Below are 23,655 nucleotides of genomic sequence, written 5' to 3' on the forward strand. Positions count from 1 at the left end.
CTGAAAAGACATTTTAAAAGGTTGGGGGTGCTGGGGATGTAGCTCAGTGTTAGAGCACTTCCCAGCAACTCAGGTGGCTGAGGCAGGAGGATGGCAAGTTCAAGGCCATCCTAGGGAACTTAAAAAAAGACTAGGGATATAGCTCAGTTATAAAGTGCCCCTGGGTTCAATCCCCAGTAAAAAAATAAAACACAAAACCAAAATGGCACCCCTACCCCCACCCCGCAAATAAAACAAAACCTGCTCTCAAGGTGGTATATTTCGGTGCACACCAAGCTTTTCCACTAAGATGGGAAACTGTTCCCCTTTGTTGTTCTTGCGAGTTTACTTGGAGTTTTAAAAAGGCAGTACAGCTACTTATATAACCTGGATCTTTGTCTCACGAACTTGCATAGGGTCTTGCTAAGTTGCTGAGGAAGGTCTCTAACGTGTATTCCTCCTGTCTTAGCCTCCCAAGCCACTGGGATTATAGTCATGAGCCACTGTGCCAGGCTACTGATTGTATTTTGTATAGTAAAATCTCATTTAACCACCAAACTAAGCCCTTGTTTTGTTGCTAAGATATCTATTAGAACCAAATAGTGCTGAACAAAATTGTTTTTTAAATTTTTTATTCTAGTATTACCTTCTGTTTGATACAGTTTTGTCATGTTTCTTGACTTTTCTCATTACACTCTTGCTCAATATTTAACAATTCCTTAAAGTCTTTACTTTTTAAAAACCTGACATATAAGTTGCATACCAAAAAAACAAAATGAAAAACCTTTTTAAAAAAGCATAAAGTGGTGTTTTTTTGTTTGTTTTTGTACCAGGGATTGGACTTGGGCACTCAGCCACTGAGCCACATCCCCACCACTATTTTGTATTTTATTTAGAGACAGGGTCTCACTGAGTTGCTTAGTGCTTTTACAGAGCCTGGTTTTGAACTTGTGAATTCTCCTGTCTCAGCCTCCCAAATCACTGGGATAACAAACGTGCACCACCGGGCCCAGCTAAAAGCAATACGTTTTTAGTATGCTTACAAAGTTGTGACATGACCACCACTTAATTCCAGAACATTTCATCCCCCCAAAAGAAAACCTGCTCTCATTAGCAGTTCCTTCCTATTCTTCCTTTCCTTTAAGACCCTGTAATCTGTGTCCATGGATTCACCTATTCTGATCATCCCGTATACAAGTGAACCTTGTTATTTGCAGTAATTATGTTCTACAAACTTGTAGTGAACACTGAATTACACTAAATCACTGCTCTAAGGGAAACAGAGGATCAGTTTCCTACAAGCCTGTACTCACAACATTTTTGTTAACTTATTAATATACAACCATTTATTACTCATGTTTAAAGAAGCCTTACTTAATACATAACATTTTTTCATTAACATTAAATTCATGGCCACAGCACTTAATTCATGCCTGAAAAAGGCTTATCTATTATGTGTTTTCTCCAAAAGATGCATCATAACCTTCTTGTGCTTAGGAATACCACACAGCAATTTAGCATGTTGGGGGACATTTAAAAAATTTAAACTGCCAACAAAAGGAACAAAAATGCAAGAAATAGAGCACTGGAGAGATGGGAATGCTAACTTTCTAAGGACAAGGGCAAGAGAAGAAAATCATAAGCAGAATGCTATGAAGGCAGTAGAAGAGTGCCAGAGGGAGTGTAAAGCAAAGGGGTGGCATGTACTTCATTACTTTTGGAAATGAATGAAGAAATGGAAAGGCATCAAAAAAAGAAAATGCTGGGCCTGGGGTGTGACTTAATGGGGGAGAGCTTGTCTAGCATACTCAGGGCCCTAGGTTCTATGCCTAGCAAAGCAAATAAATGAATATGTGAATAAATAAATAAAATTAAATAAAACGAAAATAAATTACAGAATGGTGGTGGTTGAAGAGCAATCAGTAAATAGGGCCAGAAAAAAATGGGATATAGAACACAAAAGGATCTGGCAAGTGGAAACAGCAACAGTATGTCCAGGACAGCCATCAATGGGACATGTGGCCCCAAACAGGCCTGAGGAGCCAGCAAGGGGGTTCAGTGTCACTGCCCACTTGTTCTACCTCTGTAACCATCTCTTCTCTTCAAAGTTGCTCTGCCTCCTGTCAAGATGGAAAGTCCATTTCCCTTCTCTGAGTTGCTTGGCCAACAGAATGTAGCAGAAATGACACTCTACCAGTTCTGCACCTATGCCACAGTGGTCTGACAGCTTCTGCTTTTGCCCTGGAACCTCACCATGATATGAAGAAGTCCAATCCTGCCTATAAGAGGCCACAAAGAGAACTAAGGAGTCGAGTTAACATCAACTGCCACACATGTGAATGATGACCACTGGCACATCCATCCACTGCACAGCTCCCAGCTGAATATGGCACATGAGTGACCCCAAGAATGATCACCCAGCTGAACCCAACAACCAACAGAATGAGCAATAAACTTGTTGCTTTAAGCCACTAAGCATTGAGGGGATTTGTAAATCAGAAACAGGTAACAAATAAGAGAAAATGCCAGGGACATCATTCCTGATGTATGTAAGAATGGGATCAAGGTCATGCAACAAAGACTCCACAAAATAATTATCTATGAAGAAACCCAAATAGTCCCAAATCATGAAATAGGAACACAGAAACTACACCAAAATTTTTACCTTTTAAATCCTAAATCAACAGATACATTTTACAGAAGAATGAAAAGCCACCACTAAGTTATCTCTTTGTGATGGGGAAGGGGAGCAGTCCCATCCTGAAAAAGCAGAACATCTGAGCTATGTACCTAGATCTGAAGCTAAAATAGGAATAGTATTGCCATGGCCTCTTATGCAGTCAGTTCCTGCAAGAGGTGGCAAAGCACCTACATCTGTTTCTTACAAGCATCCCCAGTCCTGGCTGCCATGCCTTCAGTTCTCAGGCAAGGGAGGAGACCCTAAAATCTTTGTAGCCAAAATCAGATGTAGGGCTTTCCTGGGCAGCCTAGCCTGGAACAACTCCCCCTCCTGCCATGCTCCAACAAGGTAGTTGAACAGAGACAATTCAGCAAGGTCTCCATGAGCTGTGTGAGGATTGATATGATGCTCCTGAACAAATGCAGCTACAGGCTTCTAACAAAGAACTAAAACTTTGAGTGGGGGAGAATCAGGCCACATGAACTGAGAACAACTGTGTCAAGCTGTTATAAACATCAACTTCTGGGCTGGGGAGATAGCTCAGTTGTGCTTGCCTTGCAAGCACAGGGCCCTGGGTTCGATCCCTAGCACCGCAAAAAATAAACAAACAAACATCAACTTGTATACTACCATGTGCCCAGTCCGTTGGAGCTCACTCTCTAAACATTTAGCAGCTACCCCTATCAACTACTCAGATGTGGAGGCCCAGCAGACACCTTTCATAGTGATTATTTCCAAAGATTAAGACTCAATTTTTCTTGTGAAAGCCTTTTAACTCCATCTTCCAGGGGGGCTTCCACCAAAAAGTGACTTTTTAATCTGTCAATGAAAAACTCCACCTGTAGCCTCCCCACATTCTATAATATAAACAGATCTTCTATTGGTTTAGTTACTTCTCATTAGAAAGCCATGAAAAAAATCATGTCAGGACTTTGTAAGAGAGTCTCTAATTGTTTTGCTACTCCCAGGAGACAAAACAAAAAGGGAGGAAAACCATAATACTGAGTCAAATACTTTTCCTGCAAAACAGGTGTGTGTTCATATAGACAAATGAACACATACACAACCATGTCTAAATTCAAAGAGTTCCACAGCCAACTATATGCTTTCATCCAGGAACATTGCTCTCAAGTCTGACCTGGCTACCTCTCCCAAACCCACCATTCTGAGCCACTGGGTCTTGGCTCATGCCCTTCTGTTAGCCTGAAAGGCACTCACCAACCTCTCTTCTACCTTAGAGCCTAAGTTTAGGCGCTACCTGCTGTGTAAGCCCACCTTAGACACCACTCTCTCTCTTCCTTTTCTAGGCAGTCCAGCAATCCCTCATCACTTCTAGGGACCAGTGCCCACACCCATCACTGCACATTCAGCAAACTGTCAGGATATCTGTGTCTCACTGCGCTGCAAGAAGCCCCGAAAGGGCCTCCTCAATACTACACAGGTCAACTTTTCAACTGAGGCGACCATCCCCACAGGACTGGTAGAACCTCAGTAATACTTCTGCATGCAGTAAGACTTCTCTGGACCCTCACTTGGTATCAGAAGAAACCTTCAAGTCCCTACTCAACAGTAGCATCCCCAGTACAGTTCCATCCAAAGCAGATAAGGAAGTATGCCTTACCTTGGTCGGTCTTGGTTGCTGGCTTCCAGTTCTCAGCACTAATTACTGGCAGGCAGACCTGCCCTTTTTCATCGATGTTTGGGTGGTAGATCTTTGTTTTAAATGTGATCTTCGGTGGTTTGAATGGGTATTCTGCTGGAAAGTTGATTTCGATTCTGAAGGCCCCCTTATCATATGGAGGGTTGTCCTGGAAGCAAAGAGAGGAGACCAAAATAAATACATCATAATTTACACACCTGTGGCCAAGATAGGACTATTCAAATTGTTCACTTGAAAGATTAATTGCTGGGTACAGTGGCACATGCTTGTAATTCCAGTGACTCAGGAAGCTGAGACAGAGGATTGCAAGTTCAAGGCTAGACCAGCAAATTAACAAAATAAAAAATAAAAAAAGAGATTAATTTATTTCAAATGGTGTATCACCTGCAGGGCAACCCAATAATCAGCCAGTACTTCTAGAGCAAGATCTCTGTTAACTGTGAAAAAGTCTGAGATTGATATGTTCACATCTTTATGCTTTGCTTAAAAAAAAATAAAAACTAGGCTTTTTTAGAGCTCCTTTAGGTTTACAGCAAAACTGAGAGGAAAGTATATAGATAATGCACACATCCTTTGCTCCCAACATACACAGCCTCCTCCACTATCAAGATCCCTTATCAAAATAGTAAATTTGGCTAGGTGTGGTGGTACACGCCAGAAATTCCAGCAATTACTACAAGTTCAAGGCCAGGCTCAGCAATTTAGTGAGATCCTATTTCAAAATTTTTTAAAAATTCAAAAAAAAGGACTGAGAATATAGCTTAGTGGCAAAGCATGTGTCCAATCTGCAGTACCCAAAAAAAAAAAAAAAAAAAAAAAATATATATATATATATATATATATAAAAATAAAAAAGGTAGTATTGGCATCAAATCCCATAGATGAGGAAGTTCTATAAGGAGATCCTATCCTCAGGTATCTTTCATTTTACCTCCTCCGTTCAGTTCCAGCTTTGGTGCAAGGTACTCAACCAACAATAATGTAGCTCTGCCTCACTTGCTTCCAGCAAGTTCTGCTCTTTCTGGTGGCCCTGTTTTCTTATTACAGAGTTCTAAGAGTTCTTTGCATATTCTGGTAACAGTCCTTTATCAGATGTTTTTTGCAAATATTTCTTTATCTTTTTTTAAGCTATGAAAATAATCACCCAGAGGTAAATAATAACCCAACCCAGAATACACCATGAGTGCTGACAGGTCAAAGAGAGCTGAACTCCAAATATGGGCAGCTCAGCCCCAGGATGGAGCTAAAACCCAGTTCAATGGCTAAATCCTGGGGAGCTGATCTGATCAGTAGATGGTTTCCAAGCAGAGTCAGAACCATACCCCAGGCCCTAGGACACCAAAAAGTCCATCCCAAGGGGCCTGGAAACTGTGATGGCCCCAGAGCCCCAGGAGAGAGAGCCCTTCAATCTTTCTCCCACCCTACCATCTCCAGAACTGTGGAAGCTCTTCATGCTATACTGCCTTTCTTATACTCAGGCTCTCCTGAGTCACACCAACCCAACGTAATTGGTAGCCCTACTCCACAGCCCACCTCCTCATGCCCCAAACTAAGTGGGCACTCTCCATTAAATAAGAGTTCCTCTCTTGCGGGTGCAGGTGAAGCTGGCACTCAGCAGTTCTCCATAATCTTCAGAGTTCTAACCCTGCCTAGGGAAGAGAAGCACGGGGCGGGGGGGGGGGGGGGGGGGGGCGGCGCCCGGTCTTAAAGGATGAGATTAGGAAAGGTTTAGGGAAGGGAGCTTCTCACTCCCACCCCCACCAGGGATTAAAATTGGGCGTGCTAATCAAGTGCTCCACCACTGAGCTATACAAACCCAAACCTTTTCTCTTTATGTGTTGATTATCTCAGGCACATTACAATAATAGAAAGGTAACTAAGACAATATGCATGTGTATAAATAAGACCTGACCAAAGTTTATTAAGCACTTGTTATATATATATCATGTGCTTTTTCCTGTTTCATGTCAACCAATCTGCCCCTGGCAGCAACCCTCAGAGGAAGATGCTGTCCTTACCCACATTTGGATGGATGGCAAATGAGGTAAAGGTTAAATGGTTGGCCTGAGACCCCTGAACTCAAGCTTCCTCTAACACAACCCAAAGCATCTGAAAGCATCCATCTGGGCCCTTCTTCATCACCTCTGTGGAGCTTGAGGCCAAGGGAAACTGATCCCTTCAAACACAAACACAAATGCACTGATGTTCACAGCCTACTGTACCATCAGTAACTATCTTTGACTCTTAGAGGCCACATGTCTAGATAACATCCAGTAACTGGCAGGCTACCTTATTAACCTGAAAAGGGTAAAAATCTCAGATTATTTACAGTTCTTGACAACAATCTCCAAGGCACAAAGCTACTTTGTAGCAACTAAGACCTTGAAAAAGCTCTTTACTACATGGCACCAAACCATTTGGGTCTTTTTCTTATGTGTCCTAATTCTAATCCTGTGGTCAATCTATTCTTTCTTTTCACATGACTACAAGACTTCAAGAATCCCAAGACTCAATTCCACCTCATGTCTTTCCTTCTTTGAATCCTTTAAAAGACCCACAGAAGTCACAGTTTGGTATCACCATTGTAAAGCAACAAAAATCACCATATAGTGCTCTGGCAGCCAAAAAAGGAAGTCAGCAGTCCTGACTGCCAGACATGGACTGCTGTGACATGATGTGTTCCCATGGTGTGTGTGTAATCAACTATCTACACCACGCAAAGGACTCACAGCTGCTGACTCAGACACCTGGATCATGATTTATATCTCACAAATTTGCTGCCCCTTCTTCATTCCAAGCATCAGAAGGACAATAGGCTCTTATGCATAGTTTAATGAGGAGGCCTCCCTCAACAGTATCCTTTCCCTATGTCTAATATTCTTTCACCCAGGAAGTTACCACAGTCCAAGCATTTCTACCACAAAGATGTTTACCTTGATGCCTATCCCTTTAAAATTCACTCTAGTTGTTAAAGGAAATGGGAGGCAGGTGGCCTGCCCTGCTCTGAAAGCCCCAGACAGTTTCTATGCCCTCATATCTTCCCCATCTACTCTAGAATATAAGAAATATCTGGGCATGTTGCACACATCTATAATCCCAGTAACTTGGGAGGTTGAGATAGGAGGATCACAAGTTCAGAACCAGCCTCAGCAACTTAGCGAGGCCCTGTCTCAAAATAAAAAATAAAAAGGGGTTGGGGATATGGCTCAGTAGTTAAGCACCCCTGGGTTCAATCCCTGGTACAAAAAAAAAAGGGAGAGAGGAAAAAAAGAAAAAAGAAATATCTTACCACACTAGAATATCTGAAATAAGTTCATGGATCTTCCAAAATGGACTTACCCTTTGTAAATTCTTTGTTCTCTCTTTTCCTTTGTGAAAAACAAGCTTCCTGATTACGTGAATCACAATATCTGCTAAATTAGCAGAGTCATCTTGTGCTAATTCTGGTTTCTGAAGATGACTTCTTTGTACTGCTTTCAACTATTTGGTTTGTGGGGCTTTTCATAGTATAAGTCTGGCAGTGAATATTCAAAATTACACAGAGTTTAATCATATTCCCTTCCAACATAAATATTAGGAGGAATAAATATTTTTAGAACTGCTTTCCCAATCTTTCATGATTAAACTGCCTTCTGAATTATATCTAAATTTAAAACCACAAACTTCATTATCTGAATTTACCAAGGAACTTTCTCTTGTGTGAACTCATAGCCAATGTAACCCACTCAGAGTATAATTCACTTCCACACTCCCAGAACCAAAAAATTACTTCATAACAACAACAAAAAAAAAGCGGGGGAGGCAAGTATACGTTTTAAAAAAGAGGGGGAAAAAAAAACAAAAACAAAAACACCAAACCATGACCCACAAGACACCATCACCCAGGATCACTGCTCCATCTATACTACAGGCTGTAGAATATTCTCCAGGACTTTATTTTCATACATCTACACATGTGAGGCATATGCAGTTACAAAACTCAAGTTCTACTGTCTATATTCTTTCTTTTGCACCACCACCCCCACCTTTTTTTTTTTTGTTGTTTGGAGTCCAAACCCAGGGCCTTAGACATGCTAGGTAAGTGCTCTATCACTGAGCTGTACCCCTAGACCTCTCTTACTTTTGCCCTAACTGCCATACTACCTTCTACTCTGCAATCCAGACACAATACTTCCGGAAGTGTTGCCTCTTTTCTGTTGTGTTCTAAGTATCCTGAAGATGGAGCCACCCACACTCAACACTTAAGAGACTACAGATTCCACAAGGACAGCACCCCTATGGCTTCCATCCACAATCCTCGTACTTGGTTTGTGACAGCTCAACAACTCCCTCAACATGAGGGCATGCTCTTTCTCCATAAATTAACTCCAGTATACCCTGAGGTTTACAGAAAAATTATTTCAAATATGTAATCCTTTATCAAAAAAACAGTTTCCCTTTCTTGGCCTTAAAGATTACATCTATGGCCAGAAAGAAGGGAAAGCAACTGAAAATTAGCAGGAAGCAGGGAAGAAGAGAGAAGAAAGGCCAGTAACATGTCTCAGGAAGTCAGGCTGCGGCTCCCATACAAAGCCAGAGCAAGCAGCAGCGCATAAAGTAGGGAGAAAGAAAGGTGTGGTGCATGAGATCTTAGGTGCAAAGGGCTGTACACATGAGTAAGCACAGAAAGGAAGGAGAAAGGTCTGAAAAAATTGTCAGGCGTGATGTTTCATGTCTGTAATCCCAGTGGTTCTGGAGACTGAGGGAGGAGGATGACAAGTTCAAAGCCAGCCTCAGCAACTTAACAAGATCCTGTCTCAAAATAAAACACAAAAAGGTCTGGGGATGTGGCTCTGTGGATCCAATTCCTCGTACAAAAAGAAAAGAGAGGAAAGGAAAAGGAAAAGGAAAAGGAAAGGGAAAGGGAAAGGGAAAGGGAAAGGGAAAGGGAAAGGGAAAGGGAAAGGGAAAGGGAAAGGGAAAGGAAAGGAAAGGAAAGGAAAGGAAAGGAAAGGAAAGGAAAGGAAAGGAAGAAAAGTAGGTTTGAATAACTAAACAAAAAAGGTTAGGGAGGAACAATGCACTCTTGGGAGATGAGGGAGACCTTCCTTCTTCATTAACAGAAAAATTAACTTTGGATATCAAAGAAGTTTTTATATTGTCCCCACTCAGTATTGCCCTAAGAGCTTCTAAGTCAAGCACACCATACCAATCATTGGAAGCCAACAGAAAAAAAAAAAAAAAAAAAAAAAAGAGAAAGGAGGGAAAAGAAAAAGTAAAACCAAAATGCCTTAACTGTCACAGCTATCCAAATACTCTAATGGGCATGTTTTTAGGTTTTGTTACAAATGGTGGGGCTGGGGAGATAGCTCAGTTGGTAGAGTGCTTGCCTTGCAATCCCCAACACCGCGGGGGGGGGGGGGGGGGGTGAGATTTTTAAATGAGGTGAAATTCACATAATATACGTTAACTATTTCCAAGACCAAAATTACATGACCTTTAAGTGTCTTCATAAGGTTGTATCATCTCTACCTGATTTCAAGATTTTTTTCATGGCCCTAGAAATAAACTCTGTACCCATCAACTAACAAATGGAAAACTGAAACAATACAATGCTGTGAATAAATTAACCCACTTCAATGCAGGCTTCATTCTAGGAGGAATGGGGAGGAGGAGCTGGGGCCTAAAGAGAGATCTTAGGGAGAGGGCAATATATGGTGGCCACTGCCTAGGTCAGCTGAGAAAGTATACATTTGCGTATACTTTTCTAAAACTCAGCCTCCATATTTACTAAAACAACATTCCCTTATTTTATTTGTCCTTTTTACATATACATGTCAGTAGAATGTATTCTGACATTACACATACATGGAGTATAACTTCCCATTCTTGTGGTTGAACATGATGTGGCGTTAACCTGGTTGTGTATTCATATATGAACATAGGAAAGTTATGTCCAATTTGTTCTACTGTCTTTCCTATGCCCATCTCCGTCCTTTCCCTTCATTCCCTTTTCTAATCCAATGAACTTATTCTTCCCTCCCCCCCATCTTATTGTGTGTTAGCATCCGCATTATCAGAGAGAAAACCATTGGCCTTTGGTTTTCTGGGACTGGTTTATTTCACTTAGCATAAGCATAATAAGCTCTAGTTCCAACCATTTACTGACAAATGCCATAATTTCATTCTTCTTTATGAATGAGCAATATTCCACTGTCTAGTAATCCCAGCAGCTCAGGAGGCTGAGGCAGGAGGATTTTGAGTTCAAAGCCAGCCTCAGCAAAAGTGAGGCACTAAGCAACTCGGTGAGACCCTGTCTCTAAATAAAATATGAAACAGGGCTGGGGATGTGTTTTGGTGGTCTAGTGCCCTGGGTTCAATCCCCAGTACACACACACACACACTCCATTGTTTATGTATACCAATTTTCTTTATCCATTCATCTGTTGAAGGGCACCTAGGTTGGTTCCATAGTTTATCTACTGTGAACTAAGCTGCTATAAACATCGATGGGGCTGCATCACTGTAGTATGCTGATTTTAAGTCCTTTGGGTATATACTGAAGAGTGGGATAACAGGGTCAAATGGTGGTTCCATTCCAAAGTTTCTGAGGAAATCATACTGCTTTCCAGAGTGATTCCACCAATTTGCAGTCCCACCAGCAATGTATGAGTGGACCTTTTTCTCCACATCCTCACCAACATTTATTGTTGCTTGTATTCTTGGTAACTGCCATTCTGACTGGAGTAAGACAAAAATCTTGGTGTAGTTTTTAATTTTTTTTATTCTTTTAGTTGTAGATGGACACAATACCTTTATTTTATTTATTTTTATGTGATGCTGAGGATCGAACCCAGTGCCCTACGCATGTGAGGCAAACGCTCCACCACTGAACCATAACCCCAGTCCCTTAGTGTAGTTTTAATTCTCATTTCTCTAATTGCTAGAGATGTTGAACATTTTTTCATATTTGTTGACCAATCATATTTCTTTTGTGAAGTGCTTGTTCAGTTCTTTTGCCCATTTATTGATTGGGTTATTTAAGATTTTCTCCCATTCTGTAGGCTCTCTCTTCATGTTCTTAACTATAAAACAATATTCTTTTTTTTTAATACCTTTTTTTTACTTATTTACTTTATGTGGTGATGGGGATCCAATCAAGGGCCTCACATGTGGTAGGCAAGCACTCTGCCACTAAGCCACAGTCCCAGCCCCTAAAACAACTTTCTTTACTGTCAAAGAAGTTTGTTTATTATACAAAACATGGGTTGTAGGCAGGCAGAAAGAAGGGAAGTTGGCCCAGCACTCAGGCGCACACTCTCTGAGCACCATTTTTCCAGGTCTCATGCATGCACACACAGAGGAATGTGTGGACTTGCACACATGGTGCTTTAACCTTTTCTCCACCTCACAGTTTATGCTGACTGTAGCCCTTATCACCAGGAAGTTCCAAGCTCTTCATCATGGTTACAGTATACTCTACAATCTGGATGTATCATATTGTCTTTCCCATAAACCCACCACCCAGGGGTGCTTACCCATGGAGCCATATCCCCAGCTCTCTTTATATGTTATTTAGAGATAGGATCTCTCTGAGTTGCTTAGGGCCTTCCTAAATTGAACTCAAGATCCTCCTGCCTCAGCCTCCCAGCTGCTGGGATTACAGGTGTGCACCAACATGCCTGGTTCTCCCTTTTTTCCTTTCTTCATTCATTCATTCATTCATTTATTATTTGGTACTGGGAACTGAACTCAAGGGCATGTAATCACTGAGCCATATCCCCAGACCTTTTTTATATTTTATTTAGAGACAGAGTCTTGCTGAGTTACTTAGGACCTTGTTAAGTTGCTGAGGCTGGCTTTGAATTCACAATCCTTCTGCCTCATCCTCCCAAGATGCTGAGATTACAGGTGTGGCCACACCCAGCTCCCATTACATTTGTAAATATGAGATCACTAGCATCACAAGTGTCTGTGGCAGTACTAAACACTCCACGGACATCTTTGTTCAGAGACAAATGTACCTGGAACACAATAACAGATCCTAACCAGGTCTGAAACTTATTCTACAGAAGAAAATCAATGTCTTATCTCTGGATATCCCAGCTGCCAAATGCCATTTATGAAGGCTGTAAAAAAAGAAGGTAGGAGAACCTCAAGGCCAACCTAAGAGGTAGAGATTCAATTACAACTTCTTGTTAGGAAATAAAAACAGATCTGACTACTTTTGAAAACCATAGCTGAGGCAACCCATATTGAGGCCCCTTTCACTCTGTGGGAGCTCTATTTTCTTCTCACTTGAGTAAATCCTACCTTTTATGTTTTATCTTGCTCATCAATGAATTTCACTCTTTGAAAAACCAGACAGAAGAACCCAGAAAGAAGGCATGATTTATAGCTGGGGTCTGATGTAACACTACAGCAGCATAGACTAAAAATTTGGTTTTATTTTTCAGGGGCTTCTCTGGGATCCTTTGGAAGGCATAATCCCTGCCCTATGTACACTTAACCCAGTTATCTACCAATTGCCACCTTGGACTGCCCTGATGTACAAGGAGTCCAAAACTATTTGTAGAGCTGTACAGATGGAATTCAAAATGAAATCTCCATCTACTGGGGGCCCTCAGGTAGGCCTCTATAGAAGGACTATGATTACTGTTCCCCTTTCAATGTACCTTTATAGCCTGAAGTAGCCAGAGTGGTCACTGTCCTACTCCCTAAGGCCAGTTAGGGGTACTTCTTCAGAGAGAGAACTGAATCAGACAAGGCAGGGAATGAGCCCCAATTAAGACATTTTTTTGTGGCGCGGGGGGGGGGGGGGCTGTATTAGGGACTGAACCCAGGGATGCTTAACCAGAGTCACATCCCCAGCTCTTTTTATTTTGAGACAGGGTCTCCTTTAGTTGCTTAAGGCTTCACTAAGTTAGCAAGGCTATCTGTGAACTTGTGATCTTCCTGCCTCAGCCTCCAGAGTTGCTGGGATTACAGACATGTGTCACCATAACCAGTCCAATTAAGGTTTTTAATGTAAAGTCCACTCCTTGAAAATAATAAGAAACTTTGCAGACCTCTCATACATCAGGCTACTGAAGACTGGGAGGTTTGAATACTATATGACTGTTAGAGTGTAGATTTTTTTTTCTCTCCTTATTGAAAAATTTTAAGTGTTTATTTCTTTTCTCACTCTCTTTTCCTTTTATTTACCTGTTCCCTCAGTCTCTTTCTACCTTTTTGCATGCTAACAACCAACTTCTTTTGATTACACTCTCACTCTTCCTATGATCTAGAACTTCTAAATATTCTTTTCTTACCCCATTAACAGCTACATCCTACACCCCTCCCCATCCTCTTTGTCCTCCATTAGAAACTGCAGACCTTATTGTAAATCTATTTGTTATACTGAAGATAATAACTGAGCTCATTATTTATTATGACAATACTGTTAACATCCCAGAGGGGCTATTTGGTTTTCAGTGCACATTGTCTGTACTGGGCACTGCTAATATTGATCTCCCCCTTAAAGAAAAGATTTTGGAAACCTATAGGGTCACTATAAGCCTACAGGGGGGAAACTGCAATATCCCAGATCTGCACTGCTAGAGGGGAAGATACATGAACAACATGAAAAAAACAAGGGAAGAAAATGATCCAAACACACCCAGATTCTATATTAATAGAATCCAGTGACAGTGCAGTAGAAGAAATGTCAGAAAAGGAGTTCAGATTATACATGATTAAATTGATTCATGAAGCAAAGGATGAGATAAGAGAGCAAATGCAGGCAATGAATGATAATACCAATAAGCAGTTGAAAGAGCAACTGCAGGAAGCAAAAGATCCTTTCAAAGAGATAGAGATTCTTAAAAAAAAAAAAAAAGAAAGAAAGAAAAAAGAAATCCTTGAAATGAAGGAAACAATAAAACAAATAAAAAACTACCTCAGACAATGAAGACAAAATATTTAATCTGGAAAATAAAGTTGCCCAAACAGAGAAGATGGTAAGAAGTCATGAACAGGGGCTGGGGACATAGCTCAGTGGGTAGAGTGCTTGCCTTGCAAGCACAAGGCCCTGGGTTCGATCCCCAGCACCGCAAAAAAAAAAAAAAAAAAAAAAAAGAAATCATGAACAGTATCTCCCAAGAACTATGGGACATCATGAAAAGACCAAATTTAAGAATTATTGGGATTGAGGAAGGCACAGAGATACAAACCAAAGGAATGAACAACCTATTCAATGAAATAATACCAGAAAATTTCCCAAACTTGAAGAATGAAATGGAAAATCAAATACAAGAGGCTTACAGAACACCAAATGCACAAAAGCACAACAGATCCACACCAAGGAACATTATAATGAAACTGCATAACATACAAAATAAAGATCGGATTTTGAAGGCTGCGAGAGAAAAGCATCAGATTACATATAAGGGGAAACCAATACGGATATCAACAGATTTCTCAGCCCAGACTCTAAAAGCTAGAAGGGCCTGGAACAACATATTTCAAGCTCTGAAAGAACATGGTTGCCAACCAAGAATCCTATACCCAGCAAAACTAACCTTCAGTTTGAAGACAAAATAAAATAAAATCTTTCCATGATAAACAAGTTAAAAGAATTTACAAATAGAAAGCCTGTGCTACAGAAAATTCTCAACAAAATATTCCATGAGGAGGAAATAAAAAACAACAACGTAGATCAGCAAAGGGAGGAACTACCTTAAAGAAAATTCCATTCAAAGGAGAAACCAAGTCAAGTTAAAAACGAAAAATAAGCCCAAATGACTGTGAATACAAATCATATCTCAATAATAACCCTGAACGTTAATGGCCTAAACTCATCAATCAAAAGACACAGACTGGCAGAATGGATTAAAAAGAAAGACCCAAGGGCTGGGGAGATAGCTCAGTCGGTAGAGTGCTTGCCTTGCAAGCACAAGACCCTGGGTTCGATCCCCAGCACCACAAAAAAAAAAAAAAGAAAGAAAGAAAGACTCAACAATATGCTGCCTGCAAGAGACTCATCTCATAGAAAAAGACATCAAGACATCCACAGACTAAAGGTGAAAGGATGGGAAAAAACCTACCACACACACAGACTCAGTAAAACAGCAGGGGTTTCCATCCTTATGTCAGATAATGTGGACTTCAAGCCAAAGTTAGTCAGAAGGGATAAAGAAGGACATTTCATCCTACCATAAATCAGGAAGACATAACGATAGTAAATATTTATGCCCCCAACAATGGTGCATCCCTGTACATCAAACAAATCCTTCTCAATTTCAGGAATCACATAGACGACAACACAATAATTCTGGGTGACTTTAACACACCTCTGTCACCACTAGATAGATCTTCCAAACAAAGAAACCATAGAACTCAATAACACAATCAATAACCTAGACTTAATAGACATATATAGAATATTCCATCCACACGAGCGGATTCACTTTCTTCTCAGCAGCACATGGAACCTTCTTGAAAATAGACCATATGTTATGCCACAAAGCAGCCCTTAGGAAATGCAAAAAAATAGAGATACTACCTTGTGTTCTATCAGATCATAATGGAATGAAATTAGATATCAATGATAAAATAAAAAACAAATTACTCCAATACTTGGAGACTAAATAATATGCTACTGAATGAAGCATGGATAACAGAAAACATCGGGGGGAGATTAAAAAATTCTTAGAGGTAAATGAGAATGACGACATATCAAAATCTCTGGGACACTATGAAAGCAGTAGTAAGAGGAAAAGTCATTGCATGGAGCGCATTCAAGAAAAGAATGAAAAGTCAACAACTAAATGACCTAACATTACAGTTCAAAGCGCTAGGAAAAAAAGAGAAGAACAACACCAAAAGTAGTAGAAGACAGGAAATAATTAAAATCAGAGCTAAAATCAATGAAATCAAAACAAACAATTCAAAAAATTGACAGAACAAAAAAGTTGGTTCCTTGAAAGAGTAAACAAAATAGATAAACCCTTAACCACACTAATAAAGAGGAGAGAGAAAACTCAAATCACTAAAATTCACGATGAAAAAGGAAATATCACGACAGACACCACTGAAATACAGAACATAATGAGAAGCTACTTTGAAAATCTATTCCAACAAAATACAAAATACCAAAGACATGACAACTGGGTAGAGATGTGGACAGAATGGAATAGGGGAAGATGGAAGAACAGAGACAGGAGGAATCTAGGTACTGGCTCACTCACCACACTGAGCTGCTGGATTAACCAACACAGAGCAGCTACCTCATGAATGTGCCAAGTACAGTAAACTCCCCTTTCTAACCCAAACTCAGTTGGGGGTTACCTCACAAGTATGCATGATAACTGAATGGAACACTGAGAAGGGAGTGACTTACTGAGACCAGGGGATAGGGACAGTCTCAGGAGAAGGTTGGGACCCTAAGTGGAAGGGATATCTGTGTCTTTATGGACAAGTAGTGGCAGGACCACACTCAAGAAGACCTGTCTTTCATTGAAAAGGCATAAACAAGGGCTGGGGATGTGACTCAGTGAGAGAGAGACATGCAAGGCCCTGGGTTCAATCCCCAGTGCAAAAAAAAAAAAATAATAATAAAGGAACAAACAGGTACAAACAGGTACTCAACTCAACCATTAGTCATTTTGTGTGCCCAAGCTTGCACCATCAAGTGGTGCAGGGCACTACCTGCAGCCCAGGGAACAAGAAGAACTGCTCTGAAGAAGCTAGTCTCTGACCCCAGACTGGAGAGACCTAAGAATGAACCTGCAAGGTGCTGCAAATAACCTCAGAGATGGGACGTCCATACAGAGGCAAGGGCCGTTTTAGGATTTGAAATGTACATTATACGTATACCTGATGCCCATTCCCAGAACTATTCTAAAAAGAGTCACAAGAAGTTGGAGTATGAGCTGGAGATATAGATCAGTTGGTAGAGTGTTTGCCTCGCATGCACAGGCCCTGGGTTCAATCCCCAGCAGCACCAAAAAAAAAAAGTTGGAGTGTATGGGCACTGAAAGGGAAGCAGTGAGCTCCAGGAGCCACCATGGGGAAACAAAACTGTATAACAATAAAGACTTTGTTTCCCTTCCCAAGGGTAGGGAGAAGACCAAGGCAAAATAAGGTCTTCCTAGAGAGCTTCACTTTATTTAAAATTAGTGACTGAGGCAGTTTTTGATACATAAGATACAGATGATACAAAGATGACTCGTGTCTGTATTTCCAAAGACCAAAGGCAGAGAAATCCAGGGGCATCCCTACTGAAGCATAAACCACATTAGCTAAATAAAACACATCCTTCATTCCAGAAGCAGTGGCATTATCAACTTATTAAGTCCTCTTAACCACTCCTAGAGGCAGGTAATTATCATTAGCTTCACTGTACAAATGTGAAGTACAGTTAGAAGTAAGACTTACTGTCAATGTTGTTTTTACCTCTGCATGCATTATCTTCTCCTTAGTAGTTAAAACAACCACCTCAGGTTCAGAATGAAGAACACAGGACACAGTAGCAGCCCAGATAATAAAGCAACTAAAGGGCTGGGGTTGTGGCTCACTGGTAGAGTGCCTGTCTGGCACATTTGAGGCACTGGGTTCAATCCTCAGCACCACATAAAAATAAATAAAATAAAGGTATTGTAACAGTAGTTCACAAACAAAGAGAAAAAAGAAAGAAACTCAAGTCAGGACAAATTTTCACCTTAAAGAATCAGCACTCAAATCAAGAAGTTGAAAAGAACACTAACACACACCAATAAAGAAGACAACACAGCATAAAAGCAGAAATTACCATGAAAGCAAAACAGCAATCAGAACACAGAAGGAAAAAAATGAACTTTCTACTTCATAATACACGAAACCAGTATAATTATCATACTAAAAACCATTAACACACAACAAAGAAAACTCTAGCTCACATATGAACACAGATGCAAACACAATAAAGATAGTAAACAATGTGATGGAGTTAATTAAAAAAAAAAGTCACTTTGAAAAACTTTATCATAAAACTTCAATTGACAGTAATGTGGCTTTTTTTTTTTTTTTTTTTTTTGAGGGGGAGTAACCAGGGATTGATCCCAGGGGCACTTAAATACTAAGCCACATCCCCAGGCCCCCCACATGTTTTTTTCTTTTTGGTACTGGGGATTGAACTCGGGGGCACTCAACCATTGATCCACATTCCCAGCCCAAATTTGTATTTTTATTTACAGACAGGTTTCAAAGAGTTGCTTAATTAGCACTTCACTTTTTTCCTGAGGCGGCTCTGAACTCGCAATCCTCCTGCCTCAGCCTCCTGAGCCACTGGGATTACTGGCATGCACCATGGCACTAGCAATAATGTGGCTCTTAATGAAATCTATTCATTCCTGAGTAAAGAGAGAAAAACGAAAAACTTGGGGGGCTGGATGTGGCTCAGTGGTTAAGTGCTTGCCAGGAATTGGATTCAATCTCCAGGGGGGGAAAAATAAGAAAAACTTGGGGAGCGACACCAGAAAAATGGCAAAGCGAGCAGCTCCAAACTCCCTTCCCTCCACAGAAATTTAACTGTAAAAAAGGTCAGATCTGTTTGTCAGAACTCTGGGAAAGTGGCACACACCTGTAATCCTGGCTATTTGGGAGAGTGAGTCAGGAGGATTACAATTCAAGGCCATCCTGGACAACTTAGCAAGACCCTGTATCAAAAAATAAAAAAAAAAAAAATTGTGATGTAGCTCAGTGGTAGAGTAGTCCTGGGTTCAATCCCCAGTACAGAACAAAACTCTGGGAAAGTCAAAGGTTTATAGCAAGCAAATGACAGAATCCAGAAAAGGGCAACAAAACAGTGACAGGAAAGCTTTGTGGTGATTTTTCACATCCCTAGTTAGGTGGCAGACAGTCTTAAAGATAGAGCTTTCCTTTCCAGCTTTTCCTTTCCACTCGTCCCTGATCCCAGAGCAAATTTCTGTTTGTCAGTTTTAACTTGTCTGGGGACTACCTAAAGGACTGACACACATGCTGATTTCTATTTCATCTAACTTGGAAACCACACAGGTTGGAAACTAGCAGGTACTGCTCAAAAACATGCTGCCTAGAACAAAAGATAACAATTAATATAGAATAAATTCCGTAATCAAGGAAGGAAAGGTGGGGAGAGAATTTAGGAAATTAAAGCATTTAAAAGTGCTCAGCATCTCAAGAGGCTGAGGTAGGCGGATCATGAATTCAAAAACTGCCTCAGTAATTTAGCGAGACCCTGTCTCAAAATAAAAAAAAATTAAAAAAAAAAAAAATTAAAAAAAGGACTGGAATGTGGCTCAAAGGTTAAATGCTACTGGGTTCAATTCCAGGTACAAAAAAAAGGATCAGGCCAAGTGTGGTACATGCCTGTAATCTCAGTGAGTTGGGAGGCTGAGGCAGGAGGCAGGAGGATTACAAATTTGAGGCCAGCCTGGGTAATCTGGCAAGACCCTATCTCAAAATAAAAATGAAAAGGGCTAGGATACAGCTCAGTGGTAGAGCATCCCTCAGTTCAATCCCCAGTACTGCCACCCCCCTACCAAAAGAAAAAGCAAGCTCAGGTACATGGGAACATTCGAAAAGACACACACATGCCTACCACAAGATACGTGCTCAGAAACAAGACCATCAAGCATGATGGTGTATGCCTATAATCCCAGCAGCTCAGGAGGCTGAGGCAGGAGGATCATGAGTTTAAAGCCAGACTCAGCTTCATCCTCATCCTCATCCTCATCCTCATCCTCAGCCTCAGCAACTTAGCAAGACCTGTCTCTAAATAAAACGTAAAAAAAGTACTGGGGATGTAGCATAGTGGTTAAGCACCCCTAGGTTCAATCCTGGGTACCAAAAAAAAAGAAAGAAAATGAGTAAGATGACATTAAGCTTCCCTGACTGACTAATTTAAAATTCAATGCAAGCACAAGTGGAGCTGAGGAATTGAAATTGGCCTGGCTAAAGTGTTAAAGTAACCCAACAGAGCCATTCTGCAAAGACTGAGAGGGATGTTTTATGTGATTTTAAAAAAACTTTTGCCATTCAAGGATCCCAGTCTAAACACTGGTTGATCTCAAGCAAAGTCTTCAACAATCAAGAACAGCAAACTCTGAGTATTGGAAAAAATGCAGTTTCCACATTATAATATTAGATTTCCAATTTTCAACAAATAAGAAATCACAAAGGCTGGGTGCAGAGGCACGTGTCTACAACTCCAGCAATTCAGGAATCTGAGATAGGAGAATTCCAAGTTCAAGGTCAATCTCAGTAATTTAGCAAAGTTCTCAGCAACTGGGTGAGATCCAGTCTTAATATTGTTATAAAAAAAAGAGGAATGAAGAAAGAATAAATCACAAAACATATATAGATATAGACAGGAAAGCATGGCATCTTTAGAGAAAAATTGACAGAATTCATCTATGAAGAAGCCCAGACATTAAATTTATTTAACAAAGTCTTAACTGTCTTAAATATGCTCAAACAGGAGCCTAGGCACATACCTCAGTAGTAGAGCATGCCTAACATGCACAAAGCCCTGTGTTTAATTTTGATTTCTAGCACCATCAAAAAAGAGAGAGACACAAACTCACACGTTAAACTCAAAGAAGGAAACCATGGACAAAAAACTAAACTGGGAAGATGATTTATGAACAAAGCAATAAAGAAATATAAATGGGACTGAGGATATGCACCAGTAATAGAACGCTTGCCTACTGAATGCTCAAGACCCCTGGGCAGGATTCCCAGCAACATGAAAAAGAAAAAGAAGTTACAACAAAAATTTTACTAAACTGATTTAACAGCAGATTTAGCAAGTAGAAGAAATGATTGGTAAACTTAAAAGACAAAACAATTGATATGATCCAGTTGAAGGAGCAGAAAAAAAAAAATTGAAGGAAGAAAAGTGAGCAGCACCTAAGGACATGAGGGACACCAACAATCAGAGCAAATACACATTATGGGAATATTTCAGAAGAATAAGAGTAAGAGGAGTTGAAAAAATATCTGATGAAATAATGGCCCCAAATGCCCCAAATTCCATGAAAGATACAAATCTACAAATCCAAGCTCAATAAACCCACGCAAGATAAATTCAAATACATACAAACCAAGACATTTTATAGTCAAATCATTGAAAGAGCATCTAGGGGGAAAAAAAAAAAAAAAAGAGCATCTAGAAAAAAGAAAGAAGTGCCTTGTTATGTACAGTGATACTTATTAAGGAACCAACTAATTTCTCACCAGAAACCAGGAAAAACAAACAACAACAAAAAAAACAGTGGATGATATATTCAAGACATTGTTAGTAACACTCGTCCTTCAAAAAATGAAAGGAAAATTATGATTTTTCCAGATAAACAAAAATTGAGATAATTCATCATTTTAAGACCTGTCCTAAAAGACATATGAAAGGGTGTCTTGAAATGAAAATAACTACATAGTAACTTGAAGCCACTAGAAGAAATAAATAACAAATGGTGGCAAAGGTAACTACATAAGAAAACATACAAGCACTTACTATTGCACTTTTGGTTTACATCTCCTATGTTTTCTACTTGATTTAAAAGGCAAATGTATAAAACAAATATTAAGGGACACATAATGTTTAAAATGCAACAGTAACCATATAAAAGAAGAAAGGAACAATGCCAAATGAGAATAAGACATGCTGATGTACATCTATAATTCCAGTTTTTCAAGAGGCTGAAGCAGAAGGATCACAAGTTCAAAGCAGCCTAGGCAACATGGCAAAATCCATCTCGAAATAAAATAAAAAGGGCCCGGGGCTGAGGATGTGGCTCAGCAGCAATGCACTTATTATGTAGTATGCACAAAGTCCTAGGTTCAACCCCCAGCACCACAAAAAAGGAGGGCATGGGATGTATCTCATTGGTAATGTGCTTGCCTACCATGGACAAGGCCCAGGCTTCAATCTCCAGTACCACCAAACACACACACACACACACACACACACACACACACACACACACACACACACGAGAACAGAATACATATTACTGAAACCAAGTTGCTATTATTTAGATTAAATCGTTAAAAGTTTAAGAAATTAAGTGAAATTCCCATGGTAACCTCTAAGAAAACAACAAGGGAGAAAGGAAATTAGAAGAGAAGTTAATAGGCTGTGGTGTAGCTCAGAGGTACAGCATATGCTCAGCATGCAGAGACCCTGGGTTCAATCCCTAGGGCACAGGACACACACACAAAAAAAGGGCAGTAATGGAGAACCAAAGAGCAAAATGTATCTAAGACATCCAGAAAACATATACCTCAATGGCAGAAGTCCTTTTTATAATCAAGAATTATTTGAAATGTGAATGAAACTCACTTTAAAGAAATATCACCAAAATAAATTTTAAAATATGATCCTCTGGGTACAGATGGCACATGCCTGTAATCCCAACAGCTTGGGAGACCGAGGCAAGAGGATAATAAATTCAATGTCAGCCTCAACAATTTAGCAAGGCCCTGAACAACTTAGTAAAATTGTCTCAAAATATAAAATAAAAAGGACTGGGAATGTGGTTTAGTGGTTAAATGTTCTTTGGTTCAATCCCTGGTACCAAAAAATAAATTTAAAAAATATGTACGACCCATCTATATGCTGCCTACAAGAGAAGTCCTTTACATACTGGAAGTAATTAAGATAGAAGAAGATATTCCATGTAAGCAGTAACAAGAAGATAACTGTAGTGACTATATTATTATCTAACAAAGTAGTTTGGGGGTTTTTCGTTTGTTTTTTGGTAATGGAGACTGAACCCAGGGGCACTTAACCACTGAGCCACATTTCCGGCCCTTTTTTGCATTTTATTTAGAGACAGGGTCTCACTGAGTTGCTTAGGGCCTCCCTAAAGTGCTGAGGCTGGCTTTGAAATCACAAATCTCCGGCATCAGCTTCCCAAGTCTGTGGGATTATAGGTATGCACCACCACACCCAAGTAACAAAGTAGATTGTAAATCAAGGAAGATCACAAGAAGCAAAGGATATTATATATCGATAAAGGCTACGTTAATAAGATAATAAAAATTATGAATATATATAAACATAAAAAAGAGAAAACTAGCAAGGTACAGTGGTATATGCCTACAATCCCAGTGCCTTGTGAGGTCAAGGCAGAAGAATTGCAAATTTGAGATCACCTCAAACACCTAGAGACCCTGTCTCAAAATTTAAAAAAGGTTAGGAATGTAGCTCAGTAGAGTGCCTCTGGGTTCAATTTCCAGTGACGTAAAAGAAATAAACATTTACACAACATAACAGAACCCCATAATATAATTCAGCAAAAGCTGACAGAATTGAAGGACAAATACATTGTGAAATAACACTAAAATAAGAGTTGGC

General features: G+C 40.0%; 1 protein-coding gene across 2 annotated transcripts in view; it reads right to left on the bottom strand.

Moving 5' to 3' along the window:
- UBE2L3 (ubiquitin conjugating enzyme E2 L3) overlaps positions 1 to 23,655 on the bottom strand; it is a 58,408-nt gene that overhangs the window by 1,606 nt on the left and 33,147 nt on the right. For both annotated transcript variants that reach the window (XM_079152158.1, XM_079152157.1), the window contains one exon: positions 4,281 to 4,467. In XM_079152158.1, the coding sequence (XP_079008284.1) occupies positions 4,281 to 4,467 (187 nt within the window). The remainder of the gene's footprint in view (positions 1 to 4,280; positions 4,468 to 23,655) is intronic.

The sequence above is a fragment of the Sciurus vulgaris genome, assembly GCF_902686455.1.
Source record: "Sciurus vulgaris genome assembly, chromosome: 8".
Lineage (NCBI taxonomy): Eukaryota > Metazoa > Chordata > Mammalia > Rodentia > Sciuridae > Sciurus > Sciurus vulgaris.